The sequence below is a fragment of the Echeneis naucrates genome, chromosome 14 (genome assembly GCF_900963305.1).
Source record: "Echeneis naucrates chromosome 14, fEcheNa1.1, whole genome shotgun sequence".
NCBI lineage: Eukaryota > Metazoa > Chordata > Actinopteri > Carangiformes > Echeneidae > Echeneis > Echeneis naucrates.
The window spans coordinates 1048865-1075142 of NC_042524.1; the positions used below are offsets into that span (position 1 = coordinate 1048865).

At 44.7% G+C, this 26278-nt stretch overlaps 1 protein-coding gene across 1 annotated transcript in view; it reads right to left on the minus strand.

Annotated features, from left to right (window-relative positions):
• The window catches only part of sgcd (sarcoglycan, delta (dystrophin-associated glycoprotein)), a 72490-nt gene that overhangs the window by 30744 nt on the left and 15468 nt on the right, over window positions 1–26278 (minus strand). The window contains exons 3-4 of the mRNA XM_029519708.1: window positions 4956–5057; window positions 750–837 (exon numbers count right to left, since the gene is read on the minus strand). Of these exons, the coding sequence (XP_029375568.1) occupies window positions 750–837; window positions 4956–5057 (190 nt within the window). The remainder of the gene's footprint in view (window positions 1–749; window positions 838–4955; window positions 5058–26278) is intronic.

A 26278-nucleotide genomic window follows, 5' to 3' on the forward strand; every position in this document is an offset into this window, starting at 1 on the left:
GGAGCAAACAAATGCTCTTTTCTTCTGCGCCTCAAAAACGATCCGTCACGCTGTACCTTAAAAAAACACCCCTCAACTTTAAGCAGGAATGAGATGATTTAATGAAACTCTTTTCCTCAACAGAAATCAAACGTCTGTCGCTCCAGCTGACTGATTGACAGCTCTCTGCACCGTCCTCCTTCTCCTCTGAGCCAGAAAAACAAACATCAGCACGCCGTTTAACGTCCGAGTTGTTTCCTGTGTGTTTCGCAGAAATGGGAGAACATAAAGAAAAACACACAACTGCAAAGTCACGGTGGAGCGACTGAGGCCATACTGACACGGCACAATTTATGTGAGCACTGATGTTTAATCCTGGAGGTGAGGTAATGACTTCTGACATTCAGAGCTGAGTCTGGACTCCCCGAGGAGTTCAGACGTGAATTTAAAGAGTTGCAAAATGACTAAAGTGACGGGGAACAACAAATCTACCGAACAAATGACACTTATTTTCCCAAATCCGTCTTTCGGCGTGAAGAAACTGGAGAGTTTTACCTCATCAGACTGGAAATAATGGCTCAAAACAACAATCTGTAAATGGAGGATAATGATCTATCATCCCAATAAATCTGCAACGCCTTTTTATACTTTTCAGTTTTCAGTGGCAATAAAATGTGAAATACGCCCAAGGACGACCCAATAAAAAAAAAAAAAAGTCTTAACTGACGAATGGAAGGCTCCTGCTTCGTAACTCTTCTGTGTCTTCTCACCTGTTACGAGTTGTGTGAGCAGCTGGTTGTTGTTGCCCATGATATTGACCGACACGTTTCTGGACGACTGCAGGAACAGCGGTCGGCCCTGTGGGGGGAGAAGGGGGGGGGGGGGGGGGGGGGGGGGGGTTAATTCAGTCTGAGGCGTAACTGCTAACGAGCGTTATTTATGAGTAAGAAAAAGTATCCCGGCCATTAATAAGGCGTATCAACAGTGGAACGTTGTCCAGAAGGTCACAAAAGTCTCAACCACAGAGTGTATTTAAAAGGAAGTCAGTATTTATTGAAATCAATGGGAAAATGGCCCTTCTTCTCAGCTGAGCCCCCAAATTTAATGTTTCTCTTTACACTAAATCTGGTCCATTTTATGAAATAAACACCATCAGCACAGTGTTTAGGAAGTTAAGACGATCTGCTTTGAGATGGTTGTGAGATGTGCAAATCTAAACAGCTTATCTGTGCAGCCAAAAGGTGGAGTTCACCCTGGACATAAAGAAGGAACCCTCACAATCACATTTACTCTCAATTTATTTGCAGTCACGCATGAATCTAATGTACACGAGGAATTCAACCGAGGCCGATGAATCTGCGTCACGTGAACCTTCGTGGCAACGCTGAAGTTGCACGTGTGCCTTTTTATTTTTAGATTCAGAACAGCGTTTGTCCAGAGGAACCGCTTACAGACAAAGGAAATGTGCTCTCTCATATCAGTTCCGCAGCGTCATCACCTGATTGGTTCCTCTGCCTTCTCGAGGGCCGGGCTTATCGGCCGAGCCAGCCGAGAGGACGAAGGGGACACAATCGCAGCCCAACACGCGTGGAAACGTACGACTTCACACTCAAACGCCACGACCATCCGCGTGCGGAGGCTTCTGTTCGATAACTCCCCACAACAATCCCAAATGCTGCTCACGTCAGACGCTCGGCTCTCTCTGTGCCTGACTAATCTTCATGCCTCAGTCAACTTCTTAATTAGAGATAACGGCCGGACCATTGTGCCGAGGAGGGATATGCCTTGTGTGTATATTACTGATAACATTATGGCTCTTTCCAAACTTATTGAAGTTCCCACAGTAAATACAGCAAAATGTGTGATTTACAAGCAGGAAGGTGTCACAACAGCGGCGTGTGTGTGAACTGAATGTTAAAACTAACAAGGTGCTGATGCATGAAAGGTGTAGTTACATCAACGTTACCTCCAGAGCCAAAGTTTCTTTTGACATTTAAAGAGTCATAAAACAGAAAGCTTACGACCACAGGGCTGAATCCTAAAGCCGGAGGTTTGTTCAGCTTTCATAACTTTACGTTCTTTTATGAGTTTGTTGAAAGAAACTTCTGTTTTGATGACTGAAAGAATGAAGACATTGTCAACATCATTCTTCCACTTCCAAAAACATTTCATCAGTTTAAAGAATCTCAGTGCAGATTACCTGAAGCCTGGTTTTTAAACCGATCGAATTGAGCTTGTTACCTTTGAGTGATTTTGATTTTCTTGACAAAGAAAATGTCTCATTATCATAAAACCTTTGTTTACATAATATTTTAGTTTTTTTATTGCAGATCTTTCCGTCAAGGTTCAGTCCCATTAAATGTACTTCTGTATTGTTGGTGTCTTCTGCTGAACATTAAAAACATGAACATCCAAATATAATTTAGAACCGAGGTTATAAAATATGCTGATTAAATGAAGAAAGCGCTGATCTCTGCGGGGCATTAATGTTTTCTGGGGAGATGAAAAAACAGCAGAATTTACTGCCAGCAACAATCTAATCAAGGTGAAGTTCAACACTGAGAGAAACTTTTTGCGTTTTCCAGCGCTCAGTTTTTAAGCTGAGCACCACAGCAAGGCATTTTTCTGACAAAACTCTGCTTGAGGGCCACAAATTGGGGGGAAAAAGCAAAAGACTGAACTTAAAAGCTGCTGAAAACACAGAGAGACGCTCAGACGAGCTCCACGCCGCCGGAGGCAGCGAGAGCGGCCGCTCTGCTGCAAACAGCAAACAGGCCAAACTTATTTCAGAAAGGGTCGCCATGCAACACTTGTTTGTTTTCTACTCCAGCTCATTTGCTTTTGTGCTTTGAATCGTGAGGTGACTGTGACATCACACATCGGTTTGTAAATTCTGCGTCGGCCATCTTGTTTGGTTTTTGCTTTTTCAAAGCAGAATGAACCACATTGGTGGAGCTGAGTGTACCTAACAAACTGGCACTCTGTTTTAACAGCATATGCTGAGTTTAGCCGGGCTCTGAGCTGGGAAAGACGACAGCAGCTGTGAAAGCGTGACGATGTTTCACAGCAGCTGCGAGAGAGGAGAGACGACTCTTAAAGTGTATGAATATAAAACCACCGTCGGACCACATGGACCTCTGACGGCGGGGCTTTCCTTCTTCTGTCGACCTCCACATTACTATTCCTCTCAGCTCGTCTGCTGAAGCTACCTGCCATCCATCCAGCGTCTGTCCTGTTCTGTTTATATCTCCCTCCGCTCTTCGGTTTTGTCTCGTCCCCTTTATTCTTCTATTTTTCTGATTATTTTTCCATCTGCAGGTTGGAGGCGGTTCACCTTAATAATGATCTCATCCAACTGCAGTCAGCCAGACGTCCAACTGGCATATTTTTCAATATATTGATGGTCACCTGTGTAAAACACGCCTCAGATCATCTGCGGCTGTTTCTGGCCCCCCGTGGAGAACCAGCTGTGGATATTTTACTCCATAACATCACGCCGCCTCGCTGGCGTCTTGCTGCTCTCCTAATTCAGTCAGTTCAGTCCTCCTTCCTCTTTCTGTCTCTATTATTGTTTCCTCTGCTCCCATTCCTCACCTCCCTCCCCCTGCCCTCCCTCCCTCTCAGGTTGCTGAGGTTTCAGACGGGCAGAGATAAAGCACGCCGCTCTCTCACATTATCAAGCTATCCGTCCGCTACCTGCTATTACTATTACTGCTATTACCGCTGCGAGGGCCGGAGAGAGCGCCGATCGCTTTATCGTGCCCGTCTCTCCATTTCTCTGACACTTCCCAGCTCCGATCCTCCCTCTGCAGTCGGAGGCAGGAAGCACCTCAGAATGTTAATTTGTGAACCGGACCCACCGGGGGACCTCGGACCGGCTCTGCATGTGGATTGGGTGAACCCCCCCCCCCAAAGAGTTTCCTGTGAGAGAAGGCTACGGCGTGTTAACAACGGCGCCAAGGCTGTTGTTTCCGTTCGTTTCCCCGCCGAGACCATCTGGCTGGGAACAGGTGGGCCCGTCGGGCTACGGGGCATCCGCCATGATGTTGTGTTTTCTTGTCTCGTTATGAAAAGACACAGCGTGACGAGACTTTTTATGACACAACATGGCGCAGCCATCTCCTCGTGTTTCATCTCGTCAACACGCGTCACAGCCCGCCAAGTCACAGAATCGTGTTGTTTGTTTGTGTAATTCTCTTTGTTGTGACACAACTCCAGATGAAATCTTTTTCAGGCCTTTCAGTGTTATGACATCTCTTGTTGTGTCATTAGTCCTTCCAGCATGTCTGCAGTTTTCCTGCTGGCAGTCTGGGCAGCACGGTGGGAAAGTGGTTGACGAACCCCCGCCTCCCTCATTAATTGTCTATGTGTATCTCTCTACATCGGCCCCGCAGAGGAATTTCATTTCGGTCAGTTATATTTACATTCCCGCTCTCTCAGGTACACAAAAGAACTTTCCGACCGTGCAGTCTGGATCACTGTCAGCGAACAGGGGTGGCTGGATGGGATTATTATTTGGTCTTTGGACAAATGTTTTGGGAAAAGCAGGACAAGCTTGGACTGCCGCTGAGGCTCTTTCAGCTCAGGAGAACTGATCCTCTGGTGATCTTTGTTGCCCGTCAGCAGCAGAGCCCGAGGACGTGGACGGACTGAGGAACACTTTGGCCTCGGGGTTCAGTCCACTGTCACTACAACCTGAATGTTGCTGCCTTCGGGACTACTTGCTTTGTGTTTTGTTCTGCCGCCGTGAAAGAGGAAAGAATATTTTTGCTAACAAGTAATTTACACGTTTTACCAGTTTTGCATTAATGTGGGGAAAAAAGTGGACGTAACACTGGATACTGGATAATCTAACAACTGCTGAATTAGTCTCGCATCAGCTGTTCATTCAGGCTAATCAGGCTAAACGTAAAAACACCGGCCTCCCAGATTTCTGATGTGTGTCAGCAGCAGCGGTGTGTAGTTGTGTGACTTACTGGTTTGGACTGGATTTCTTTGGCATAGAGGGGTTGGAGGAACTCAGAGTCGCCCTCCAGTTTCAGGCCCTTCTCTGTTATTCTGAGGTTGCCCATTCCGTCCTGTGAGGAACAAACACACAGTCACAATCAGTTCATCCATTCATTTCAATCACTTTTCAAAGAAATCCACCAAAACATCCAGAGCCCAGATCCAGCGCAGTTAAAACACAGAAATCACGTCGTCACTCTGAGATTAAATCCATTTTTCAGACCCGAGAACAAAGAGCTCATTAGCTTTGAATGTGAGGCAGAATGGAAGCTTTGACAGTTTGGTTCATCTATAATGCCGGTTTGCAGAGTGTTGAAGGTTCAGGATGAGCCCGTAGTCAAGGACGGACACGAAGAGTGACGGCACCGTTGGGTTTTGTGGTAATAAGAAAACAAGAGGACATTAATTCTTCAAAGGGAGCCTAATCTGATTTTAAATTTTTGAATAAAGTGTTCAATGTCACTCCTGAATGACATTCTGTCAAAGCAAATTCAATAGGAGAGATATGAATGTGATTTAATGTTTCTCTGGCTCTGACATCCCAAAGCTGAATCTGGTGAGTGGTGAATGAAAATGACTTGACTAAAAGCATTTTGTGGATAAAAAGGAAAACACAATGAAAATGATTTCACCTTTTTTGACTTTACAACTGTATGTTCTGTAAACTCAGAAAATAAGATGAGCAGACAGTTAACTCAGAACGAGGTTCGACTGAGCAGCAAACTCAGGTTGAACTTTGGTGAAGTTTGGTTTTCCCCGTGTTCTCTCCGGGCTCGAGGCCGAGGCCGAGGCCAGACTCTTCCCCTGCCGACATGGCGCAGACTCGAGCTGCCATTTGTTTTCCTGACATCTGCAGTTTGACGACAAACACCTGTTATTTATCTGTGTGTTGTAACGGCCGCTCGGGGAGACATTAAACCTGGAATCACACAGCTGACGGTGTGAGGAGAGACACCTTCATCAGACCAGCTCGTTTCTGCGACCTTTTTTTAAACGGAGCGATCGTCACACATCAGAATCACAAACGGATTCATGGCGAGACGTGAAGAGAAAAATCCAAACTAAACTGAAACTAAAACCTGAATGCTGTTTTGTCTCGATAATCATTTTAGAGTTAAAAAATAACAAGAAGAAACACTCTCACTCATCTTCATCTGCATCGCGGGGCTGCTGGGGCCAATCCCAGCTCACCTTGGGCGAGGGGCGGAGTCACCCTGGACAGGTCGCCCAGCCATCGCAGGGCCAACACACCAACAACCACTCACACTCGCATTCACACCTGCGGTCAGTTTAGAGTCTCCAGTTAACCTAAACACGCATCTTTAGACGGTGGGAGGAAACCCACGCAGACACGGGGAGAACATGCAAACTCAAACTCAAACCCAGGCCGGGAACCAAACCCACAACCTTTTTACTGTGGGGTGCTAACCACTACGCCGCCGTGCTGCTCCAAAACTGCGGGATGTGTCGGGATGTGAACCTGACTGACCTGAGTTTTATTTTAAGAGCCTTTTACAGGAGAGACAACATAATTATTACTTCAACAGACAAGTTAGCACGAAGCTGAAGGGATCGTTTTAGTTCCTCTCTGCGGGAGCTCATTTAAACACAGAACACTTCCTCATGTAGTATTCTGGTAAATGAAGAGTTATTTTAACGTGAGAGCAGAAACTGAATGTCAGTTTGTGGAAGGAAGAAAAAGGGCTAAATAAAAAAGTGAGTTTTAGGAAAGAAGTGACGAGCTGAAATAGACGTTTCCTGTCTGTGCGTTGGATTTTATCGTTCCTTTAAAACCATAATCTTCTAAAAAAAAATATGACAGAATCGCTAACAGAGGCTTTCGTTGTCAACAGAAACAGGCCGACAGATATCAACACGGGGGCGATAAGAGACGGCACTTCACTTTCCATCCGATCATTATACATGTTATATGAGATCACCTGCAGGATTGTTTCAGAGCTGATAAGAAGCTCCAGAAAAAAAACAGATATCTGCCTTTGTGATCTTCTCCTGCAAAGACTTTGTTGTATTTTTGATCCACAAGGTTCTGACGAGCAAAAATAGAGATCAAGACACCTTGAAATCCCAAAGCAACTGAGGATGGTTTTCAATGCCCCCCCAGATGTGTAAAACATTGAAATTCTGGCACCGTGTTGCGAACATCTTGTGATTATGAATTATCTCCCGCGTGGAAATCAGCTGGGCTGTCAGACAGGCCAACGCTGCTGAAGTTCCAGGAAGGAGCCCCCCCCATCCCCCAGACTGTCTAAACGGCGGCCTTCGTAGATGGATTGATCCCAATCAGTGGACCAGACTTCACATCTCAGTCAGGATTATCAAGGAAATCCAATAACCAGACCAAAAGAACTTGACGGTGACCCGTCGATTCATCCGTCAGCCATGTTGTCTTCCCTCAAAAAAAAAAAAACAAAACAAAACCTTAATGAATGAAAATGAATTAGACTATATTTTACCTTCATCCAAAAAAAAGAAGAGGAGCATCACCATGACGAGAGAAATGTGATGCTGAGTGTCCTGGGGAGATGTTGGACAGTTTGACGGCTGCAGGGAGACGGAGACGGGGGTGTATTTACTGTAAAGTGAAGGAACCCACCTCAGCAATTTATGTCACCGTCTCAATCCAGAAACCTGCGAACGATCTCACAGCAGAAAATAAAAGTGTCTGTTGGATGTGGACTGTTTTCTGCTGCAGTCGGAGGAGACGCTCCGACTCCCAGTGATGACACAAGATGAGGATTTGAGAGCGTTTCAATTTACTGCCTGGCCTCAGACGGCGGTGAATGAGTGAACTGGGAGGTGATTCTGCTCGCAGGCTGTTTGAATGACTCAGCGGCAGGAAGCGAGTGGACACATGGAGTGATGACAGCAGTCAACTAATAAGGCAAAAAAAAAAAAAACCTGTGGAACATTAAACTTCAAAAGCTTTTATTACTGTCTCCACATATTCTGAATCAGAAAATTAAAACGATGGCTCCCCATTAATTTCTAGGTTAAAAAAAAGTGTATTAGAGTAACCAAAGAAAAGTTCCTCTCATGTGTTTGGGTTGTTTCTGCTCATTAATGATGAAAAATCAGCTCCAAATATCTGATCGTCTTTATTCTGTCAGAAACATACAGGACTGATCCACAGACTCTGATTGGCTGTGACATCACCCAGCGGAGCCAATAGGAGCGTCCGATGTGCAGAGGTGACTCCGGACGTCACTATCAAAGATGGAGGAAAAGTCGCATTGCTCTGACTGATATTCTGGAGTTTGTAGACTGCAGCAGGATAAAGAGGTTGGAAAGAAGCTCTATATTCTCTTCGACACAGGGCGCTCTTTCCCTTCGCGTCTTCTTCCTGAATGCAGCTGAATGCAGAGAAGACGAAGGAAGGACCCTTCGTCTTCTCTGCATTCAGCTTCGAGCTGCAGCGAAGGGAGAAGCACAGCGATGAATAATTCAGCGGCCTCTGAACGCTCAGGTGTGCCTCTTCACCTCCCCCTTCGCCATCTCTCTTCCTCCGCTCGCCGACGCGGTCCAATCGAATCAAGTGGCGTCAAACTGAGATGATGACGTCACAGCTACACAAGAGGACACATCTTCTGATATTTGACCTGTAGTCTCACAGAATATTGATAAATGAGGTCAGTCATCTGGCCAACTTGTGTTCATCATTTGTACATTTCAGCTTTTCATGAACCAAAAGGCAGAAATCGAGTTTAGACACAAAGATCGGCAGCAGGAACAAAGTTCTGTCTGAGTCTTTTCTCTCTTTGTTTGTCTAAATTGTGGCTTAATTCATCAAAAATACCGAGCTTCCCATCACCCCCCTCTCTCTCCCTCTCCTTCATCCCTTTCTTCCTCTCTCGGCCTCTCTCTCTCTCCACAGGATCTACACTCAGCGTTGCTGCTCTGTTTGCTTGATAGTTATTGAGAATTTATCGTGTCAGTCTGTGTGTTTTTGTTGTGTTCTTGTTTGTGTCCTCCTTGGACTGATTGTGTACTCAGTCTTCCTGTGTGTGTGTGTTTTTGTGCGACTCGGCCGCTCTGTTTACCTTTTTGTGGGTCTATTGCCAAAGAAAAAGTCGGTCTTGTAAATAAGCTTTGCAGCTTCGCTTCCTTCTGTTATTCTACAGATTTATTTAGACGCAGCTGTGGATGCAACAGGAGGGATGCTGGGAAATATGAGACTGGATCTTTGACGCCCCCCCCCTCTTATCTGCCCTCTCATCAGCATCCACCCTTGTTTCTTTATCTGTACCATCTCTCCTTCTTCTTTTCTGAGAGCGGGGATTCGCTGCTGTCAATAACGCAGAGCTCTCGGCCGACTATTGAGCGTCTACATCGATACGCATCAAGCCGCCACCCGAGGCTAAAGCAAATATAGACGTCTTGATGCTCCGTGGAAAATATTACAGGGAGCCAGACTTTTGCATATGAGATATCTAATCGTGCTGCTGCACGGTTAAAGGTGAACTCCCACACAGTCCGAGTTATTCCGGTCTCAGGCGTCCAGACTGCCACGTCAGAAGAAGTTCCACAAACTCCAGAATGTGCCCGGAGCGGCTAAAGGCAGTTTTCTTTTTCTAAAGCATTAAAGGGGCTGATTTGTTTGTTTGAACTTCTGTTGTAATGAGTTTTTTTTCTCATAGCCTGCAGAGAGCTACACAACTTCATACACAAACAATGTTGTTATTTGGACATAACTGTGATTAGGAGGAGGAGATATAAAACTGCATTAAAATGCTGTTTGTCACAAAGAAGAATTATATTTCCTTTTGGATATCACAACTTAAAATTTAAAACAGGGAGCTTTAATGTTTGTTGGCCTTCTGACGTTAACGTCCGCCTGATTAGTGTGTCTCAGAGTAAACCGTGCTGATGTAAGCGAAATAAAAAGAAAGGAAGAAAAAATTCTCCTCAGTGACTTCAACGTGTTTCTTGAAGCAGAGAGGGAACAAAAAGTGCGGTGGCGATGCTGCCATAAAGAATAAAACATCCTATTATGTTCTGCAGCCCGTATAAAGTTCCACACTGAGAAAGTCACTGTTTGACACTTTCACAACCCGCACACATCACAGAGTTGATATAAAGGTTAGTGGTCGACAAACCTTCAAATTGCACCGCAGTGCCGGAGCCCAGATCAGAAAAACTGAATCCAAGAGGAGCCAAAGTCAGTCATGACTTCCTCTCCGACAGAGAGCAAGCTGACGATGTGTTCTTCGCTCCCAGTGCCACCTCCAGACTGTGAATAAAACAATCTGTTTATCTGCAACCGAACTGAAGAACAACAAAATCTTCAACTGCAAGTAAATGCTTTCTTAACCATGAACAGCCCGACTGCTCCATAACACCGTGTACAGCCTCCTCAGCGGGATGTCGAGGTGGAGCGGCTGAAAGCGACATCTGCTGCATATCCCAGAATCCTCAGGACCGGTATTATGTGGAAAACCAGCACTGCTGTGCCCAAGCTGGATGTAATTTAGTTTGTAATGTAGTTTAGGTGCCAATCTCCCATCTTGGCTTTTCTCTGCTCTCCTTATTGGGTTGCACAGCCTGTCAGTCACACAGTAGCCACGCCCCCTCACTCCGGCATTGAAAATATGAACATCATCATCGTTGTACTGAAGACTGGAAAGTAAAGACCGAGACCATAAACTCATCAGGAAAACGTTTACTTCATTGCAGTCTGACTTGGTGGTCCCACTGTTGTGTCACTCACAGCCTGACTTACAGCCATCAGCTCTTCAGTGTGAGCGGCAGATACCGTGACAACATCATGAACAAACAACATTTCCTACATGAAATTCCAGCATGTGTAAATTTAACTCTTCGGCAGTTTGAACTTTTCACCTTTTTCCAGCAAATAATAAGAAGGTGGTAAGAAGGTGGTAACTGAAGCGTCCAAAACGGAAAAGGTGAACTACCTTTACCTTTAAACCTGCTTCAGTGCACATAAAAAAAAAGCAGCAGCACTACCGACAACAATGAGGCGTCTCCGTCTCCGATCCTGCAGCAGTCGAAGCTCTTTGAATGTCCTCCGTGTGCCAAAATGGCTGAACTCCAAACTAATACATTTTTCAATTGATCTGTTTGATAATAACAGAAAGCTTTCCCCTTCTGCCCTCACTGTCTGAGAGCGGCAGCAACAGCTGGGGCAGCAACTGCAGCAACCCCCACCGCCGCCAGCTTCTCTCGTTCCACAGGTGTGATAGCTGCAACGTCATGTAGCAAAATCCGGTGATGGCTATCAGTGGAATTGGCTTTGAGATTGCTCTTCACAGAGAAACCCCCGGTCCTCTGATTGAGGCCCTCGACGCGGCGCCGCATCATCCATCAGCGAGATGGGAAAGGCGGGGGGGAGCAGGGGGAGGGAATGAAAGATGAAAAGGAAGGAGAGTGGGGGGGTGATAAAATCAGGGAGAGATAAGAGCAGATAGATAAACTCTAGGAATAAAGACAAAATGAGGCATTGAAGTGCAAATGAGGCGACTGACGCTGAGAGAAGACGACACCACAGAAGAAAAAACGAGACTCAGGAAGTAATGAAAGAGTTCGTCTCCACATTAACCGTCTTCTCTTTGTCCACCTGTCTGAACCTGAGCTCTGCGAAAAAGCTGCGTCCTCCTATTTGCTGTTGTTAAATGATTATGTGAAAAAAAAAAAAAAAACTGCAGCAGGTTTGCGGTTTCGAGAGTCTTCTGTGCGACTTCCCTTTGCTCCCCGAGCCTTCGACGGCCCAACGTCAGCAGCACAGGTCGACAGATTTCCTGTTAGCTCCTTCTCCAACGGGGGGTTGTGTGTGAACAAACAGAATGAGTCAGAATTATTGACCAGTACGTCCGCTGCTGATTTGTTGTTTGGTAAATGTTTCTTTGCTGAGACTTCTGTAACTTTGGAACGTGTCAGTATCCTCCGACACAACCAAGACCCAGAGCTGTGAGCGTTTCTCTGATACTTAGACCGGATTGATGCAGAACTGAACTGAATCTGCCTTCTCAATAAATGCAGTAAAATTTCGGGCTGAAAACAGGAAAGTTCAACACCTCCTTCAGCCGCAGCAGCCACCTGGAACGTCAGCATGCAGGAATCCGTTTTGGATGAATCCATAAACAACCTCACAGACTGAAAATCCAAAGTTTTCCGACGTTTCCTGTCAGAGGAACAGCGTGCTGCTGTGGCATCATCATCTCCCCTTTCCGTGCTTTAGAGACTTTTAAATGATGCGCCTGGAGCTCCAAGAGGTCTTCAATAAAAATGCTGCCCTTCTTCAGCGCCGTGTAGAAATTTACGACATGAAAACTTTCATTGAATCTCAGGGCTGCTTTGATTGAATGGCATTGTCTTCAAGGCACGAGCAGAATGAAAGGGACACCGACGCCCGGAAGGTCTTAATACGCCCAGACAGAGAGTGGGAGGGACGGACGGCCAAAGTCAGACGGCTTCTCTTCACTTTTACTTTCATACTGACGCAATCCCCCAAGAAAGTGAAGCTGAAAACAAGCTGCCGGCACTTCCTTAACTTTGCGATCTCACAACAGAACAATCTGACGACAGATTATTAAAAATTAGGCGTCTTCCTGAACACACCTTCCAGAACATGACAATAAAATCGAACAATAGATAAAATACAACTAACCAGCAAATCCAAAAAGCTGTAAAATAAACCCACAGAAGTAAGCATTCAGTAAGTCTTCAGAATTTGGCAGAAGAAGGCACTCTGAGTTGTTTCAGACCTGCTGTTGAGGCCGTGTTGTGTAAAAACGAGTGATTCAGAAATCTGTGCACACAGATTATTACCGCTGTAAGGCACAGTTTAATTAGTTTGTTTGAATTGAATTTAATGACACCCACCAAACTCAAAGCATCGAGCTCATTAACCTACAGGTGTCCTGATAATAATAATTAAAATATGTTAAAATATGTTTTCTTAAAATCATGCAAGTTATTTTGAAAGGCCTAATTGGATACACGGAGACATATGTCCAACATTTCCTGCCATCTGTACATGAATAACAGATTAGAATTTAGAACTGCACAAAAACTGCAGTTACATTTCATTATTATAAACCCGTTGGAGAAACTGATGTGCATATTTAGCATCTGTAGAACACAAACACGTTGTGGACGCCGCATTTCCGTCCTCGAGGGTCCAACATGCTCCGGCCTTCCCGTCATAATCTGGACTGGACGGCCTCAGAGACGGGGTTGGACAGACGAAGGGTTGGAGAAATGGTATGCTGAATGAAAAACATTACAGCAGCAGATCAGAGATTATCAACCCCCGTCATCGTCTTTATGTGGCCTCCTGCTGCGATTTAGAGAAAAAGAAGAAGAAGAAAAAAACGGAGTCAAAAGAGAAGAAAGTGGAGAACTACCTAATTTGTCCACCTTTTTAATATGCATATATTTATATATGCCGTCTCTTTGGACTGATTTGTCATGTGGCAGGGCAGTAGTAACTTTATTTAAATGGGGAGTCACAGATGGGTTGTGTATTTTCATTTATTTTTTCATATGTGTGGAATCTGTAGGCTGTGCCCAAAAAATATTCTTGGCAGCTTCTTTTTCGTTCAGTTTACTTCGCTGGGTTTGTGGTGAATTGTGTGCACACTCTCCCAATGTTATCTGCCTCCAATAAAAAAAAAGGAAAGCCAGGCTGGACGTTGTCAGCTTTATCTGCCGCCCCTGCCTTTGGATCTCTACCTTATGGGGCTTTACTGAGCCAAGAAAAATAAGTCATGCATAAGCGAAACGAAACAGAGAGATACACACATACACAAATTTATACAGGAAGCACAAGCAAACATGCACCGAAAATATTATCACACATCCAGAAATGTGCGTATGGTTGTAAAAAGTGCACAACCATCTCTCCATCCGTCTGTCCCCTCAAGGTCTGTAATGGGAAATTAATGTCGTGCTGTAAAATATATGAACTGCGATAGTTCATATTAGTTTAGCTTAATCAGCCTCTTTAGTCTTCGTTTATGTGTCGATGAAGAAAAGAAGAGCAGAACACGATTGAAAACTCAGAGTTAAACCCGAGTGGGCCGACTGGGATGAGACCTGAAGGTGTGACAAAAATGAAATCCTACGTCGATGCATCTGAGGTGCTGCTTTTCTAAGCTGCAGCTAATGACTTCTTCCACTTCTGTTCCACTGATTTAGTTTCCTGAAAAATACCCATCACAGTTTACAAACGCTCAACCGTCAGTCTGAATCCCAAAGTTATTCAACTGACCGCGATAGAAAGAAGAACAACACAACAGATACAGTAAAACTGTCGACGAGTTTCCTGCCAAACAACCAATAAACCGTATAATTATCAACTCCATCATCTCTGTCGTGGATATTTTCAATGAGGCAAATAAGGCGGTCACCAGAATGTCAGTAAAAGTGTGTAAAATTAAGAATATTCCCGTCTGAGGCGTCCAGTTTGCACTTAATCATTTATGGGTTTTGTGTTTGTTTGTGTTTTTAAACAGAATGTGTGTGTGTGTGTGTGTGTGTGTGTGTCTGGCCAGGCTCTCCATGGCCGGATCAATATGGTGGATTTGTAGCATTTGTGAATGTTGACAGTGAAAGACGGCGCTGACAGCCGCTCCATCAAACATGTAAATAGAAGACGAGCCGCCGAGGACGAAGAGACACGTAAAGAAAATCAAACACTTTCTCAGCACGGCGGTCCGTTTTCTGAAGAGGCGGGAATAGATGGACTGATTTCCCCAAACCTGACCGCTCAAATGTTCTGTCATCGACTCAGACGCTCCGGTTCTGCTGATGGTACCGCCTGTTGTGGGAAACACTAAACGCTGCCAGGCCGGACATAATAGCTGTCAGTCAGAGCGAATATTGATCCTCACAGCAGCGTTTATCTGCATGAAACAAGCCTGCGACTGCTGACACGAGTCCATCAAACGGGGAGATGCTGATTTGTTTTAAAGAGCTGCTGCCTAAGACTCAGTCAGCGCTCTCATTATACAGACCGACCAACGGGTCCCTGACCTGGACCAGACCAGAACCAGGAAGTTCTGGGATTGTTCCATATGTGTCATCGTGACACATGGCTGGAGCAGACCTGGGACGTACCTCTGTCCTCTCAAAACCAAAATATTATTTAAAGCAGCTCCAGCACTGAAACTGTGGTCCTTTGTTTCACTGCTCTTAATCCAGTTTAATAACTAAAATGAATGGGAGAGCAGCAGACCTTCCTCCTCTTCACTCATTTCTACGTCTGCCTCGCTCTCCTCACTTCCTGTCTCTCTTGCTCTTTGCCCTTTACCTCTCGTTCAACCTTCTCCTTCTTTCCTTGGCTGCGCCTCCATCCCCTTCAGGAAAAAAATGAGGTAACAAATCAATACGAGACTGTTTCTTTTTGCCCGGAAACCCCATCAGTCAGCGTCTGAGTGGAGGCGCTCAGGGGTCCCAGATCGAAAAATCTTCTTGAAGTGGTTTTAGTAAGGCAATCGAGCCTCAGCTCATTATCAAACTGAAAAATAAAAGTGCTCTTAAAAGCTGATTTCTAGAAATGCATTCTTCAAAGAGGGAAGCTGATGCAACGCAGACATTTACCTGGGAAGCAAAACACCAAACAAGAAGCAAGTGGAGCCGAGAAAGCTTTTGAAGAGTAATAACAGAAAAGTCAGAGAGGTGATACGTTGTTGGGTCGATGACTTTGATGCATTTCAGAAAATGGAGGCTCTTCTTCTCTGCAGCTCCGTGCCGCTAACGCTCTTGTTTCGTGCTGTTTTCCCTGAACTGGCCGACGTCAGAGTTATTCAGGTAAATTAACGTCTGACGTGGGAGGTTGAACAAACAGCAGCTCTGTCAGCCAGTTGACCTACAACAACCTGCACTTGTTGCTTCAGTCTCCATCGCTACATTATTGTGTTTTTCATACCATGTTTCCTGACATCTCCTCCCGTTAGAATGCCCTCAAAGCTTTCATCATCTCAGCTGTTTTTCCAGCCGGAGAATAATCAGGACGCTCCGGCAGCAGCTCTTTGTGAACTGACGGACGAAGAAAAAAAAACAAAACAAAACACAAAAAGCTGAATTTCTCTGCGACTAGCTGCAATAAAATTTGGAATAATAGTGATGCAGATTTCAGAGCATGCCAGCAAACTTGCTCTTCTAGTTCATAACTAGTTTTGCTAATTTTAATAATGGCATAAATCTCTGGTTTTATTTCTGGTGTCTGGTGGCAAAGTAATTAAATGTGTGTTGGATAAAGTAGGAATTTTATTTTTATATTCTAATTTTGGCCTTTTTTTTATTACAGCCATAGAAAGTGGTAGGTAGGTGAGAGAGAAGGTGACTTCTGGCACGGGCCTCCATCAGGTCCAGGTTCTGTGTTCATCCAGTGAAAGTCTCAGAAGTCTGAGTCTGCAGACAAAAGCTCAGTGTGGATTCACAAACTGAACCTTAAAACCAGCCGACAGGAACTTGGATTCCGTCTTCTGATTGGCTGACTCAGACGTAAAACAAGACAGAGGACATTTGCCTCTTAAATCCACAAATGCGTCTTTTTATGGATATCTACCCTTCAAAATAAAAGCTTTTAATACCAAACATCCTAATCAAATATTTTGAACTTTGCACTTATTTTCACCTTTACAACGATTTGCACGCAACAAGAAGCAACTAATGTTTCAGGAAGAAAATAAACATAATCAACAAATGGATAAGATGACAGTTTGAGATGGACCGATCTCATCTGCTCACATTTCATGAGCCGGTGTGAAGGACCTTGCTCAAGGGCATGTCAGCAGCAGTAATTATGTGATGGGATCGCTGTCAGGCTCAAACTAATGACTCTCATGTTACAACGGCCTTGTTGCCTCGTGAGCACAATGTTTGTTTCTGTTTCTGTCACTAAAACAGAAGACATTTTGCTGTTTTCTTGTTAACCCACTTCAGCCTTTCTGTCACCGCTGCGATGATTGGAGCTTCTGTCACCGCTCTGTCAATAACAGGCTCAGGATTGTTTCGGCCACACCAGACAGCGTGATGGATGGATCATTACTGAGGCTGAGTTTAAAATGCTCAACAAAGTTTGATACGTTCTTTGATCTTGAACTCGTCCTGAACTCATTACAAGTTAGTTTTAAAACGACTGCCGTCAGCTGCACGACTTTGACCAGGAGGTACGAACCCGAGACTCCGGCTCAACCACAGTAATGTGGACTCATCTGTCAAGTTACGACTCTTTCCTCTCTGGGAAAGTGAAGAAAGTTGTCGGAGTTCAGGCGAGTAAAGTTGTGAAAGTGAGTAGAAATTCAGGAGAAAATAATGAATCCGCTTCACCTGATTTCTGTAGATAATCATTTCCTTTCTCGTTTTCTTATTTATGAACGAGAGTGTTTAAGCTACTAAAAGTAAAGGAAGAATCCTAAAGTGAATTCCTGACGGGGCGGAGCTCTCAGACCTGGATACGTACTGATTTTCGCACTCGTATTTGGACGTTTCTGTTGCCGGATCCGTCCACCACGAACTCCTGACTGAAGTCCACGGGCTCTTTAAAAAAAAAAAAATAGGACAACAGCCTTTGTACTTCAAATGGGACGGATGGGAAGCGACAGTTTAAGACAGAACAAGTGACCCAGATATCCTAAGTGGTCCGTGAAGGCCCGGATGGATCTCAGAGGGTCAAACACATCGATCGTCTTCATCCTCATTAAACTCGTCTTTACGTGCTATTTTTGGACGGATGGTATGACTTCTTCTCCGACTTGGGACGGTTTTTACGATGTTACACTTTGGGAAGCTCACATTTATCTGCAGTATCAAGCTTTTCTTCCTCTCTGGGTCCTGGTTCATTTCATGTGCTCAGTTTGGCGGGTACGAGGCCTCATGTGGCCACCGAGGCCCAACTGGACCAATCACACGAAGCGGGCCGATGAGTCCCCTGATGAGTCTACTCAACAGGACGTGATTGTCCGTCCACATTGTCCTCAGCAGGACAAAAGACAGCAGCTGTCTGCTGAGTTTTCCCGGCTGGGGTCTGGTGGCACAGCAGAAGAGTTCAAACAGCAGTTTGAGAAAATTGTTTCTCTCTCGTCTCCCTGCCTCAGGCCTCGAAGGCCGAGGCACCTACACCTGTGTGAGCTGCAGGGCATTCTGGGAGATGTGGTGGGATGCCACAGGAATGACAGACCGTTGACTCCACTTCACATCCGGGCCGCGGACCAAACGAACCTTTGGATTTATCAAAAACAAAGTTTTGTATGAAAAAGCGAAGAAAATGAAGCAGCTTTTTTTTACGTGTTTGTTATGACAGCGTGCTAAATTCTGCTCTTATTTGTCTTTTTCTTTTTGCACTAATCTGTGTGAAATGCATCCAGGTGGACATTTATTTGTTTTAAGCTTTCTTGAATTTACTGTTTTCAGCCTAACGAGTTTGCAGTTTTTTTTAAAATGACATTCTAAAAGTAGAACTTCGTTCCTGGGGAACGTGTCGGTGACGGCGACGCTCTGGAAATAACATCAGTTCTGTATTTTCCAAAGCTGATGTGTAATCCAGGGTGGAGGCTGCTTGGTCCTCTTGTTCAGGAACATTTTTCATTCTTTGTTAAAATGATGATATCACCCATCAGCCTGATTGACATACAGATGTGTCTTTTGTTAAACCTCCAGATTCTCCATTTGGGAACATAAATATTTTCTCAGCAGTAACATTCGGATCGTCACCTCCATAGATTTCTGTTTTTGTCTGCTCGTGTTCTGTTGCGTTTTGTCAGCAAACACATTTTCCCATTAAGGACCATAAAATGTTGAAGTTGAGCTGCAGCCGTCATCCTCTGAGCCCTGGATTCATGAAGTTTGCTCTCTCTGCCTCAAATGTAATTAGTGTCTTCGGCTGTAACTCTGTTTCACACTTCCAAAATGCGCTGCATGCTTATTGTCAGGCTCTCATTATTCCTTTCATTCTGCTGAAATGAATTGGATGTGAACTGTGACAACAGCCTGCTGATGGGCTTTTTTTTTTTTTTTTTTTTTTTCTCCCCTTCTGGCTCTTTTCTTGCGCCTCTCTCTCTCACTCTGTTGAACTTTCGCTAAAGGCTGCTTGAGGTAGTGATGCTTAATTGTCCCCAAAGAGAGCCGGTAACGCCGATCTCATCAGCAGCGTGGATTTAACGGCACCGGCGGCTGTAGCGGGCAGAAATGTTTTGGATGCAGCCCGTGACTATTTCAGCAGGGGGGAAGAAGAAGCTGGACCTGAAAGAGGAACACTGTGGAAGCCTCGACCCCAGATGGAAATCTTTTTTGTAATTGTTGTCGGCATCATTTCTGTCAGGTAGCCTAGAGTTGTGTTTTTAATTCATCTTATTATAAACTCACATTAAACAAAGATAGATTCAGAAAGTGATTGACAGTTATGATAAGATAGTTTGACTCATTATGATGACCGATAACTTTCGACAGCACATTACATCTAATAATTCAGCCCTCCCACAGTTTTGCACGATGTTGTAATGATATTTATTATATTTGTGATTTGCTGGCGGCGTTGATGAGTCCATCAATCAATCTGTGGATGATTCAGCGATGAGCTGACTGAAGACTGGAAATCTTTATTTTGGACGTAAACTAATGAATTTTTTCTCTTCACTAATCCAGATTCTGCATGATGGGTCGTCTTTAAATCATCTTTAAACTGGTTTCCGCTTCTGTTCAGACTCTCACAGCACTTATTTAAGCTCCACTCATTTACCGAGCTGGAGGTTTAGCTTCAGACCAGAATCTAACTTTCCCCTGAATGTAATCCAGCCGGTGACACACTTCCTGTTGCAGTTTAGCGGCCGCAGGTTACATCATGCAGGCCAGGTTTGGACTGAGGACATGTCACAGCCCAAAAAAAAAAAAGATTGAAAGAATACAAACAATGCTAAGAACATGGAGCCTTCAACAGTCTCACCTGCAGGTTAATAGAAAATGACTGAAGACTCTGCAGCTGCCGCCGCACTGCAGCAGCCCAAATCACTTCATCCCATAAAACAGCACAACAACAAGCACAACAGCTCTTTATATGACAGGCCACATTTAGCTCAACGCTCTGTGTGTGTGTGTGTGTGTTTGTGAGCTATAAATATGGCTGCCGCTCCTCTCTCAGATTTCAGTAGGAGGTAACAATCTCAGCAGCTCTGAGGTCATCTCCCGTCCTCGCTGTTTATTTCCGCAGTTACATCGTAGTGCATCACATAAGGGGAAGGGAGGTTCATGTCTCACTTTATGTTTGGGGTTTCCCTCTGAGATGATGTCGGTACAGAGTTCATCCCTGGCGTCGCCGCCGTCGTCACATCAGATCCGTCTTTCTCAGAGACGATGCTGCGAATTACAGGAAGACGAGACTTCTTGGTTTTTTATGTCACTGCTGCTCCTCTGCTGGAATCGAACCCTGACAGCCGCGGACACGTGTCCAGGTGATGAATTTGTCAATCAGAAGCCCTTTTGGCAGCCTTTGCTCAGCTCTTGTCCTGCCATGGCGGAGAAAGCCTGAGGAAGAATCACAGCACTCGCACTTTCTCCTCCTACATTTATAAATCTCCATCCATCCATCATCCAGCTCCCCGTCAGGTTGCCAAGGGGCTGGAGTCAGTTCATCACAGGGCACCTCGGGGCAATTAAGAGCCATCTAAGGACAGGAGAACTGACTGTGGCAGAAGGAGCACCCTGAATCTGAAATGAAAAACGACAGTACAACAAACTGCTCCGTCGCTTTGCTGAAAATAAGTGCAGGAGTTCCTGCTATTTTTGGTTCGATGCTAATTTTCAGTGTTTTTTTCCCTGATAGAGACTCAGACAAGAGGCCAGACTTCTTCAGGCAGATTTCTGGAAACAGGACAAGTAAAAGCCAAAGTGACACGAAACCAGCGGCCGTGACTCCTTTTAAGCTTCAGACACATCCGGTCATGACAGCCAGCCTCACATATCGGCTGCTTCACATTCAGAGACGTCGTTGTGACCTCCTGCTGGAATCTGAATTCAACAATCTGGCCAACATGAATAAACAACGTGCTGCTCGTTTGGGAGTGTCGTGGTTTGGTGGGAGACGGGAAGGTCAAGCTCCCCCTCTGGACTCACAGAGGCCAGAGACCGAAGTTTCTTAAATTAAATTCTGAAAATTCCGACCATGAAGGCGGAAGATCAACATTTGCTCGGCGTTTCCTTTTTGAGACTTAATTTTGTGTAAAAGTGTTATTTTCTTTTTCTCTGATTGATGCAGGAAATCTTTCCTGGACTCCATCCCTGTTTCCTTCTTCCTCTCTTCTGGCCCCCCCACCAACAGAAAGCTGTCACTCTGAGCGAAGCTGCAGTGATGGGAGGAAAACCTTCAGGCTAAAATCTGCCTCTCCACCGGCGTTCCTCCATCTAAACTGTCAATAACTGCACGTCCTTGTCATATTTTTTTCATGTGTGATTGTGAAAAACATCTAGTTATGTCAATTATCTCAGTTTTGACACCTGTAATATTTACATGGTTTTTCTTGCTCCAGGAAATAAACAGTTCATCGCTGCTGCTGGGAGCAAACCACAGAGAATATTTCAACAAGAGAACTTGAAAAATTGTGCAGCTGATGAAGAGGAACATTTGGACGAAGTTCAACCTCAAGGGTCGCTTTTTACTAAGTGCAGCTGAGATGGAACCCGATCAGTCGGAGAGGAGATTATGATCAAACTGAGAAAAAGAGCAAGAATAATGTCAGCTCCAAATCAGAACAAGGCGCCACGAGGTGCAGAGCAGAACGCTCACGGGAAAATAACTAAACGATTGAGATTGAGGAAGCCGACCTGCATTACGTTTCTGTAAATCGAATTGATAGGTGGTTGTCCTCCGAGGAGGAGGTTCCCGTGGTGAAGGTCGGGCCTTTAAACATTTTGTTTTCTCTGATGAAAACACGAAATAAATCTCTTCTCTTTCACTGGATCTACACGTTAACACCTTCTGCATGTTTGGAAGCTCACACTCTGCAGTTACACGTGTAAAAACAATAAAATGGAGCTTCGGGCCACGTTCACAGGAGTCACACGGGAGTCTTCACGCCGCCTGCGTGCACGGCTGGGCTGATTAAAACAGAAAGGCTTCGGCTCTGTCGGACATATGCTCAGCTTTCAAACGTGGCCAACACACTTTCAGTGCAAACACAAACATGAGCACAGATGCTTCCCTGAGCTTCGCCTGTCAGATTGTGTCCCACGACGCAGCAGGAGAGATGGTTCACCAGATTTCAGGTAAACTGAAGTTCTGCATGATTGGACTGTGGGTCCAGTTTGGAGACTGCATCGTTGTGACATCACAAAGTCCCAGAAGTCCTGTTGGCTCGTCTTAAGGTCCACTTTCTGAATCCAGGCTGTGAGAATTTCTCAGAACTTTGACCTGATTTAGACCTCCTGCCGTCACCTTGTCTTTGTTACTCCTCCATTTTGCAATGTTGCAGTTGCTAATTCTGCCAAAAACAATAAAAAAATGAATGAAGTCAATCAATGAGTTGAAGTTCATTCCTGCCCGGAACAGGAAACACATCCTCCCTGACGGAGGAGGTACTTGGTGTTATTTTTTTCCGGTTTGCAGAGACTCAGCTAATCAGGAGGAACGCTGACACCGGTGAGTTAACAGCACTGAAGTCTCTCCATTACATCAGTTTCCTTCCTCCCTGCAGGCCTCTCGTCTGGCAGGCAAATAGGCCGGTTCAGTGGAGTGGAAGGACCTGGACAGGAGGGCAGCTAATACATCAGCACCTCCTCCTAGTTTCACTCATTACAACCTCAGCTCAGGTGCAGCCACTTCAACCTGTCTGCCGCGACGGGAAGCTGCTAAAACGCTGCAGACACTGACAGCCACGGAGAACGGAGTGCAGATCTCACACACTCCTCAGCTGGAGATCTTTCTTCTTACCTGCTGCCGTTTTACGCTCCTTTTATCTGGCCTTGAAGGATTTGGCTTCTTCAAGTGAAATCTGTGATATTTTTAATTAGCTCCCGCAGAACACAGCCAGCCAATCAGAGGAGAGGAGGCTCAGAGGCTTCCTGAACATTTTTTAAAAATGATTTCTGCCAACGGTTGAACAGTAACAGCTGAGAGATGACAGGAAACAGGAAACACAACCGAGCGTGTCCAACAAATAAACGAGACACACAAACTGTTTACAACCTGAAAGACACTTTTTCCACCTGCGAGCTTTTATCTTGAGGAAGGAGGAGCGCAGATCACAAAGTGAGAGCAGGACCCTTTAAAATGCCAAACCGGAGGATCAGATGCACAAATATGAAGTGTGCGACTGTAGCCTGACCTGAATAAACCTTCATACAAAGAGCGTGTGTGCGTACACAAAAACACACGAGTATTTGCACAGGTGCTTGTTTGTGTGCTCCCGTGTGACAATTACACTTAACGATGAGCTGTTGACCGGCACTAATGTGAGTTTCCCAAAGAGCCGCTCACAGAGCAGAGACCTCTCCGGTTGGACTTGACACACATTTACATAATCGCTGAAAATACAAGAGGAGAACGTGGCCCCGGACGGCGAAAATGCCAGCCGGTAATACGTGTCAACAAGTCTGATTATTCAACAGAACAGATCCCCCTTTGTGTTGGCTGTTTACGTGCTGATTAGTTTTAAGCTTGCAGATGTGATTAGGTTGGAAAACTTTGTCAAGCTGTGGGGCAACAACATTATAGGTGCATTCAGGAGACGGCTGGGGAATTACGGTGCAGCGTTTTTCCTCATATCGGGTTAAAGAGCGGCTCTGATGGAAATCAAGTTCTGAACCTTGTTAACGTGTCGATCTGGACTTTATTTTATACAAAATGAGAGCTTTAAGCAGCCAGAGCTGACTGTTTCCTGCAGAGAAAAGCAGCCAAATGGCTAATGAAATACTCAGACAGCCACTAACCTGAAGAGCCAACGAACTGAATGTTCACCGCTTTGATATCAAATATGCTCTTGTCGATGGCGGTTTTGTGTTTGTGTGTGGTCGTGACAACGTTTGGAGCTTTTAAGTTGTCGATCTGTGTGGACGGTGAAGAGATCGGCTGTGACAACAGCAGCGATATTGATATGAGACTCTCTGAAGCTAAAAATCCGCTGAGGTCAAAGGTCAGAGCTTTAACGTTCTGCTCGGTGATGCAGATGTTATATTCACAACACTTATGTGTTACTTACTGTGCATTTACACGCTTCCCTCCCTGATCCTGCGTGATGCTTTTAGGTTAACTGAAGTTCAAGAGCTTTATTTTAAAAAATGCTTTACAATTTGTAGAAATAACAACACTTCCTCCCGCAAGCTACAGCATACTCGAATGCTGCTTACCGCTGCTGTATTCATTATTCAAACTCATCTCTGTAAATACAGTGGGTTTAAATATTTTATCTCTTCACACCTCTCACCTCTTTTTTCCTTCCAAAGCTCCGAGTCTCTCAAAGTCCTTGAGTTCAGCTGCTACGAATACAGGTATAAATCTCCCAGCATCTGCGGCTCTCATGTACATTCATGGATTTCTATTCAGAAAATGATTTCTTGAGGCTGGTGTCTGGATTTAGCCCTCGTGTTCTGCAGCCTCAGAATTAATTCGGGAGATAACGAAACGTCCCGTAGCTGCAGATTTAACCTCTGCCGCAGCAGCTGCAGCTTTCCGAAGACAAAAAACATTATCGAATTTCAAGGTTTGCAAAGTTGAACAGGTCCAAATGATCAATATTTTATAATGTTACGCTATCAAAAGGTTGTTCAATACAAGAAGTCATTTTTGTAGACAGCAGACATCATTGATGTTAATGAGCAGTAAAAACACAAAACACATCTGATAGTTTGAGAAGCTGCTGTATGGAGCTAAACAAATACGTCCTTTGGTTGTCATGGTTACGGCATTAAATGCACTCATTGGTGGATAAAGTTCATCAAATATGCTAACAGGCTAATGCTAATTAAAGGTACCATGCTTCCATGGTTGTAGCTGTGGAGCTCATAAATCTGCATGAACCGAGCGGACCTTTAATTCCAGGAGCACGTTTACTCTGATTTTGGATTTCCTCCATTTCCACAAACATCTGCCTCGTGTTTTTCCTGCTCCATCATCTAGAAAACAGACACATTAAAAACATTACAGCGCAGAGGCGCTCTGTTGGAGCGCACGGCTCAGCATCTGAGAAACTGCTCTCTGATTTATGTAGATCTCATATTAAAGGCCTCGCTGTGGAGCAAACCTCATGTTTTATTCACGGCAGCGGCCGTGTGCGTGTGTTTTTATGTGCTACATGCGTGTGTTTCGCACTCTGCTGCATCTGTATCTGACTCATCACAGTCACAGTGGATTACTAAGCACAGAGTTAACCGGGGAGGTAACAGACGCAACGATCTGATTCTGAAGGCAGCGTCTTTTATTAAATATGTGCATATTTTAATATCATAGTCCACGCTACTTTTATGGAGCTAAATGCCTATTTTGATCTTTTACTGCTCATTAATTGGTTGGATAAAAGTGACTCTATCATCAGCTCATAAAATCTCAGACACTGCAGGCCAGATGGATGAAGCTAGTTCTCCATTATTTCATGTTATTAACCCCTTTAGAGCCGCATTAAAGCGAATCAGTTTATCATGCAGAATGTTTTTATTAATAAAGTTGTCATTTTTAAAAATATTCAGGTAATCTGTCTGATCAGTTCACACTCTGAATGTTTCCTTCTGTTCCACAGAAAAGTTCCTCTCATGTGTTTGGGTTGTTTCTGTCTTTATCTGATCAGCAGTTCTGCTCAGTAATGATGAAAAATCAGCTTCAAATATCTGATTTTCTTTATTCTGTCAACACAATAAACTCAGAAACATACAGGACTGATCCAGAGACTCTGACAGACCAAAGTGCCCATTTCATGATTAATGATAATTAATACTGATAATCCAAGTCCTCTACGGGGCTGGAGCTTCAGTCTCGTTGGATAAAAGCGTTTGACAGATGAGAGAAAGTAAATGTCATGTAAATGTATTGACGTTGGAGGGGTCCATAAATCAGGACTCTGCTGATTGTGCTCTGTGTGATCACCCAGCAGTGATTCGGCTCCGGACCAAAATTACAAAGACAGTATACATACAAATATATATCAACAACAACAACAACAACTTCACACTGCGTTTCACGTCAGCACCTTTGGCCTCCAGCAGGTTTTGTGTTGTGTTGGATCGAGGAGGTTTTATCCTCCTGGACTAAATGCGGTCCAGATGGAGAGAACAAAGACGAGCAGCAGACGAACGGCTCCTGCAGTTTTCACTTTATTTACTGTCCATCTGC